At 46.7% G+C, this 7,569-nt stretch overlaps 1 protein-coding gene across 1 annotated transcript in view; it reads right to left on the bottom strand.

Moving 5' to 3' along the window:
* Nucleotides 1–7,569, bottom strand: part of LOC112240116 (regulator of G-protein signaling 6-like) — a 224,199-nt gene that overhangs the window by 31,558 nt on the left and 185,072 nt on the right. The window contains exons 5-9 of the mRNA XM_042301016.1: nucleotides 7,099–7,205; nucleotides 3,620–3,671; nucleotides 2,330–2,394; nucleotides 1,770–1,846; nucleotides 1–80 (exon numbers count right to left, since the gene is read on the bottom strand). The exon at nucleotides 1–80 is cut by the window's left edge and continues 1 nt beyond it. Coding sequence (XP_042156950.1) covers nucleotides 1–80; nucleotides 1,770–1,846; nucleotides 2,330–2,394; nucleotides 3,620–3,671; nucleotides 7,099–7,205 — 381 coding nt within the window. The remainder of the gene's footprint in view (nucleotides 81–1,769; nucleotides 1,847–2,329; nucleotides 2,395–3,619; nucleotides 3,672–7,098; nucleotides 7,206–7,569) is intronic.

Raw genomic sequence — 7,569 nt, 5'->3', positions numbered from 1 at the left:
CAGGTCTATGGACATCCCAGAAAGCTCTTTCTTGACTATCTAGAATCTTCCTCTCAATTCTATCCTTTTTCCTGTCGATCCTGGAGAAGAAGAAGAAGAGAGGGGGAGAGGGAGAGAGAAAGAAAGAAAAGGGAGAGAGAGAGAGAGAGAGGACAGGGGAGAAGAGAGAGAGAGAGAGAGAGAGAGGACAGGGGAGAAGAGAAAGAAAGAAAGAGGGAGAGAGAGAGAGAGAATGAGAGAGAGAGAGAGAGAGAGAGGACAGGGGAGAAGAGAGAGAAAGAAAGAGGGAGAGAGAGAGAGGACAGAGGGAGAAGTGAGAGAGAGAGGACAGAGGGAGAAGAGAGAGAGAGAGGACAGAGGGAGAAGTGAGTGAGAGAGAGAGGACAGAGGGAGAAGTGAGAGAGAGAGGACAGAGGGAAAAGAGAGAGAGAGAGGACAGAGAGAGAGAGAGAGAGAGGGGACAGAGGGAGAAGAGAGAGAGAGGACAGAGGGAGAAGAGAGAGAGAGAGAGGGAGAGGGGAGAGGGGAGAGAGAAGAAAGAAAGAGGGAGAGAGAGAGAGGACAGAGGGAGAAGTGAGGGAGAGAGAGAGGACAGAGGGAGAAGTGAGAGAGAGAGGACAGAGGGAGAAGAGAGAGAGAGAGGACAGAGGGAGAAGAGAGAGAGAGGGGACAGAGGGAGAGAGAGAGAGAGAGGACAGAGGGAGAAGAGAGAGAGAGGGGACAGAGGGAGAAGAGAGAGAGAGGACAGAGGGAGAAGAGAGAGAGAGAGAGGGAGAGAGAGGACAGAGGGAGAAGGGAGAGAGAGAGGACAGAGGGAGAAGAGAGAGAGAGAGAGAGGACAGAGGGAGAGAGAGAGAGAGAGAGAGGGAGAGAGAGGACAGAGGGAGAAGTGAGAGAGAGAGGACAGAGGGAGAAGAGAGAGAGAGGGGACAGAGGAGAGAAGAGAGAGAGAGGACAGAGGGAGAAGAGAGAGAGAGAGAGGGAGAGAGAGGACAGAGGAGAAGTGAGAGAGAGAGGACAGAGGGAGAAGAGAGAGAGAGAGAGGACAGAGGGAGAAGAGAGAGAGAGGGGGAGAAGAAGACAGTGTTAAACATAGCCTAAGGGTGTTTCCTTAGTAATAAAAAAACATCCAACCAAATACAATACACTTACTAATATAAACAGAAGAAAACACACACACACTTTTATGTTATTCTATCCTTGTGGGGACCTAAAATTGATTTCCATTCAAAATTATATTTTCCCTAACCCCTTAACCTAACCCTAATTCTATCCCCAACCTTAAACCTAAACCTCTAAGTCTAAAATAACCCGTGTCCTCTTGGGGACCTGGGAAATGGGAAAGGTCCTCATTTTCCTTGTTTTACTATCCTTGTGGAGACTTTTGGGGATTTCCGGTACCCCATTAGGATATTAATACAAGCCAGCAGACACACACACACACACACTATGTTATTCTATCCCCGTGGGGACCTAAAATGTATTTACATTTTTAAAAATCCTATTTTCCCTAACCCCTAAACATAACCCTAACCCTAACCCTAATCCAATCACTAAAACTAACCCTAACCCTTTACATTAACCCTAATTGTAACACTAATGGTAACCCTAACCCTAAACCTAACCCCTAAGCTTAAAATAGCCTTTGTCCTCATGAGGATGGGGGAAATGTCCTTGTTTTACTATCCTTGTAGGGACTTTTGACGATTTTAGGTTTAAGAACAGCCCACACACACACACACACACACACACACAACAACTTCACTTACTTGACTTGAGCCTCAGCCTGCATGAAGATAAACTCCCACTTCCTAGTGAAGGCTCTCTGTAGTCTGGCTAGGTTCTCCTGATTAGAGGGGGAGAGAGAGAGAGGGAGGGAGGGAGGGAGAGGGAGGGAGGGAGGGAGGGAGGGAGGGAGGGAGGGAGGGAGGGAGGGAGGGAGGGAGGGAGGGAGGGAGGGAGGGAGGGAGGGAGGGAGGGAGGGAGGGAGGGAGATGTTCACCGTAATGTTTACAGTGTTTACAGTCAGACAGTCATATTGATGGATACTATAATCTACGATTTTGGACACTCCAGGCCTGTGTCCCACATTTTCTTATAGGCCCTGGTCAAAAGTAGTTCACGATATAGGGAATAGGGTGTCATTTGGGACGTAGAACGAGACTGGTACCTACCGCCTCATAATCACATCACACCGGTACCCACGGCCACATAATCACATGACACTGGTACCCACCGCCTCATAATCACATGACACTGGTACCTACCGCCTCATAATCACATGACACTGGTACCCACGGCCTCATAATCACATGACACTGGTACCCACCGCCTCATAATCAGCCAGCTCCAAACGAGTCTTGTTCTGCATGGTCCTCTTGCACAGATAGATAGCTGGAGGAGAGAGAGAGAGGGAGAGAGAGAGAGAGAGAGAGAGAGACCTGAGACGGAGCCTTATCAGTGGTTCTGTAAAATCCTTTCCCTTCAATCCATTCATCCCTCTCCCTCTCCACCCATCCTATCCCTTCCTCCCTTCCTCACCCTGCATCACTCTTACCTTCTCTTCTCTCTCTCCCTCTCCCCACATCCATCCATCCATCCCTCTCTCCCTCTCCCCATATCCATCCATCCATCCCTCTCTCCCTCTCCCCATATCCATCCATCCATCCCACTCTCCCTCTCCCCATATTCATCCATCCATCCCATTCTCCCTCTCCCCATATCCATCCATCCCTCTCTCCCTCTCCCCATATCCATCCATCCATCCATCCCACTCTCCCTCTCCCCATATCCATCCAGCAATCCCACTCTCCCTCTCCCCATATCCATCCATCCATCCCTCTCTCCCTCTCCCCATATCCATCCATCCATCCCACTCTCCCTCTCCCCATATCCATCCATCCATCCATCCCACTCTCCATATCCATCCATCCATCCCTCTCTCCCTCTCCCCATATCCATCCATCCATCCCACTCTCCCTCTCCCCATATCCATCCATTCATCCATCCCTCTCTCCCTCTCCCCATATCCATCCATCCATCCCACTCTCCCTCTCCCCATATCCATCCATCCATCCTCTCTCCCTCTCCCCATATCCATCCATCCATCCATCCCTCTCTCCCTCTCCCCATATCCATCCATCCATCCCTCTCTCCCTCTCCTCATATCCATCCATCCATCCATCCCACTCTCCTCATATCCATCCATCCATCCCCCTCTCCCTCTCCCCATATCCATCCATCCCACTCTCCCTCTCCCCATATCCATCCATCCATCCCACTCATCTTCCATCCATCCATCCATCCATCCCACTCATCTTCCATCCCTCCAACCCTCCTCCATCTCCCCTCCTCTTCACCCTCTCCCGGTCCTAGTCCCTGATTATATTTAGTTCCTCCCTGCTCACCCAGGGAGGTGTCCACTGGAGCTGAGTAGTCTCCTGATTGTGACTGCTCTGACAGCTGTGAGCTATCTATAATGTTCTTCGGGAGTGATGGGTGACACTGTCCTATAGGAGATGGTGTTATGATTTCTAGCCCCTTCAGTGAAGGACTCTCCACCTATCACAGAGCTTTGATTTGAAAGGGAATTTCTGTTCTACCATTTCTATGGACTTACCATAGTCTGTGTTCTCTGGTTCCCAGCAGTTAGAAGGCCAGAAATATGGAGCCTGAGGGTCAAGTGTGGGAGAAGAGGATAGGAGAGAAGGAGAGGAATAGAGAGATGTTTAGACAGAAGAGGGGAGGAGAAACAGAGAGGAGAGGAATAGAGAGATGTTTGGATAGAAGAGGGGAGGAGAGAAGGAGAGTAATAGAGAGATGTTTGGACAGAAGAGGGGAGGAGAAAAAGAGAGGAGAGGAATAGAGAGATGTTTGGATAGAAGAGGGGAGGAGAAAAAGAGAGGAGAGGAATAGAGAGATGTTTGGATAGAAGAGGGGAGGAGAAGAGAGGAATGGAGAGAATTAAGGTATTATTGAAGGGTGAAAGGCATGGGGACAATATTAAAGAGGCAATCATTTACAGTAAAAACATTTGTCATTTTGTAAAGATATATACACTGAACAAATATATAAATGTAACATGTAAAGTGTTGGTCCCATGAGCTGAAATTTCCCATAATGCACAAAAAATGTATTTCTCTAAAATGTTGCCTACAAATTAGTTTACATCCCTGTTAGTGAGCATTTCTCCTTTGCCAAGATACTCCATCCACCTGACAGGTGTGGCATATCAAGAAGCTGATTAAACAGCATGATCATTACACAGATGCACCTTGTGCTGGGGACAGTAAAATGCCACTCTAAAATGTGCAGTTTTGTCACACAACATAATGGCACAGATGTCCCAAGTTTCGAGGGAGCGTGCAATTGACATGCTGACTAAAGGAATATCCACCAGAGCTGTTTCCAGAGAATGTAATGTTAATCTCTCTACCATGAGCCGCCTCCAAAGTCATGTTAGAGAATTTGGCAGTGCCGGCCTTCGCAGAGCACATATATGGCGGGTGGTTTGCTGATGTCAACGTTGTGGACATAGTGCCCCATTGTGGCGGTGGGGTTAGGGTACGGACAAAGAACACAATTGCATTTTATCGATGGCAATTTGAATGCACAAATTGCAGAGATCCTGAGGCCCATTGTTGTGCCATTCATCCGCCACCATCACCTCATGTTTCAGCATGATAGTTCACAACCCCATGTTGCAAAGATCTGTACACAATTCCTGGAAGCTGGAAATGTCCCAGTTCTTCCATGGCCTGCATACTCACCAGACATGTCACCCATTGAGCATGTTTGGGATGCTCTGGATCGACGTGCACGACAGTGTGTTCCAGTTCCTTCCAATATCCAGCAACTTCGCACAGTCATTGAAGAGGAGTGGGACAACATTCCACAGCCCACAATCAACAGCCTGATCAACTCTATGCGAAGGAGAAGTGTCGCGCTGAATGAGGCAAATGGTCACACCAGATACTGACTGGTTTTCTGATCTTTGACCAACAGATGCATATATTCCCAGTCATGTGAAATCCATAGATTAGAGCCTCATACATTTATTTAAATGGACTGATTTCCTTATGTCAACTGTAACCCAGTAAAATCTTTGAAATTGTTGCGTGTTGCGTTTCTATTTTAGTTCAGTGTAGTTGATTCAACTGAAATAAATATCCAGTAGACGGCTTTCCATTTGTCATGCTGCGAATGCTTCCGAAAGAAAACAGCATTTTCTCTGTTGTTCGTTTTTTTTTTTCTCTTTGTCGTTCTGCTAAACAAATTAAATGCTAATAACTTGTACTGTGGTTTATCATTATAAATTCAAAACACACTCCACCTCCTCCCCCTTAACTTTCACTAGGGTGACAGGTAGCCTAGTGGTTAGAGCATGGGAGCAGTAACCGTAAGGTTGCTAGTTCGATTCCCCAAGGTGAAAAATATGCCGATGTGCCATTGAGCAAGGCACTTTACTCTAATTGCTCCATGACCCCACTCTCTAAGGGTATCTCAGCGAGCGTTAGAATGTGCACACAAAAAAATTCAACACATTTCCAGTTCACATGTGTAAAATAGGACAAGTATAAGTACTCACAGATGTATTATTATTCACAGACTTGTCTTTACGTCCCTTCTTTAAGAGGAGGAATCAACGCTTGCATCGTTCTCTCCAATCATTCACTTCTTTAAGAGGAGGAATCAAGGTCAAGGCCTGCATCGTTCTCTCCAATCATTCACTTCTTTAAGAGGAGGAATCAAGGTCAAGGCCTGCATCGTTCTCTCCAATCATTCACTTATGTTATTCAGCTTTCTGACTGGCTGGCTGACTGCTGTGAAGGGGATGCGTTCCCTCCACGTAGGTAGGAGGTGAAATGTCATCGAGTGCATCCCAAGTGGCACCCTATTCCCTATGTAGTGCACTACTTTTGACCAGGGCCCACAGGGCTCTGGTCCAAAAGTAGTGCACTATACTGTACATGGAATAGAATATTTTGTTTTCCCTCTGTGAAGGTCTCTGAGCCTCCTGGTACAAGCATCTCAGAGTAGGAATGTTGATCTGGGATCAGTTTGGCCTTTAAGATCACAATGAATAACATTATGTGGATTATGAAGGGAACCTGATCCTAGATCAACACTGCTACTCTGAGAGGCTCTGTGTGAATAGAGACCCCCTTAACTGTTCTCTCTGTGGGTTCAGTTGTGATAAATATTTCACAGGATATCCACCATTCATTATTAATGGGGGTCACAGACCCCCTTTGTAGAAACAGAGGAAGTATCTTAGCGGGTGTGGTGTTGTGTTGTTTTTTGATTTGGTTCCAGGAATTGGAAAGTAACTGGTACTTTACAGTATATTTGGGGTGGCAGCGTAGCCCAGTGGTTAGAGCGTTGGACTAGGAACCGAAAGGTTTCATGTTCAAATCCCCGAGCTGACAAGGTACAAATCTGAAGTTCTGCCCCTGAACGGGCAGTTAACCCACTGTTCCTAGGCCGTCATTGAAAATAAGAATTTGTTCTTAACTGACATGCCTAGTTAAATTAAATATTTGTCCCCCTCAATCAGTCAGATTAATGCAGGTAAGCACTTTGGAGACCCTCTCTAGACTGAGATAGAGACCAGGAAGTAGCGTAAGAGGTCACGTTGGTGCGTTGGTGCGTAACCACTAAGGTCACGTTGGTGCAGTTTCCCTCACTGCAGTTCCATCTGGCTCCTCAGTGCAGATATTCTGACATGTATGACATTTGGGGGGTTTTAGCCATTGAAGGGGGAATGTTACTACACCTACTGCAAGGATCTGGGAACATTCACAGAACCAATTTTTTTAAATCTAATCCCTCCTTATCTCATTTTATCTTCCTTCTAACCTTATACAGTCATAGCTTTATATGGTGGTGCCCACCTAGAAGCTGCTGTATACCCTTATATGGTCCTACTGCCCACCTAGAAGCTGCTGTATACCCTTATATGGTCTTACTACTCACCTGGAAGCTTCCTTGTAGCCTTATATGGTCTTACTGCTCACCTGGAAGCTGCCTTGTAGCCTTATATGGTCTTACTGCTCACCTGGAAGCTTCCTTGTAGCCTTATATGGTCTTACTGCTCACCTGGAAGCGATAGAAGGATCCATCATCTTTGAGTGACAGGACGTGATCAGAGATGGGGAAGAAATATCCCTGAGCAGCAATCAGACTCCCGATGTGCATCGCCTCAGCTACAGGAAAAGGATGGAACACAGTCAGTGACTTACAGTACTTAAAATTATAAACTGGGTGATTCGAGCCCTGAATGCTGATTGGCTGACAGCCGTGGAATATCAGACCGTATACCACAGGTATGACAAAACAGTTATTTGTCCTGTTCTAATTACATTGGTAACCAGTTTATAATAGCATTAAGGCACCTTGGGGGTTTGTGATATATGGCCAATATACCGCGGCTAAGGGCTGTATCCAGGCACTCTGTGTTGCGTCGTGCTCAAGAACAGCCCTTAGCCGTGATATAATGGCCGTATACCACATCTCCTCGGGCCTTATTACTGGTTTATAACGGATTCATACTTTACTGAATGCTTATTA

This window comes from Oncorhynchus tshawytscha, linkage group LG18, assembly GCF_018296145.1.
Source record: "Oncorhynchus tshawytscha isolate Ot180627B linkage group LG18, Otsh_v2.0, whole genome shotgun sequence".
In the NCBI taxonomy this organism is placed as follows: Eukaryota; Metazoa; Chordata; class Actinopteri; order Salmoniformes; family Salmonidae; genus Oncorhynchus; species Oncorhynchus tshawytscha.
The sequence above is the reverse complement of the archived record's forward strand: the minus strand, read 5'-3'. Positions and strand labels throughout refer to the sequence as shown.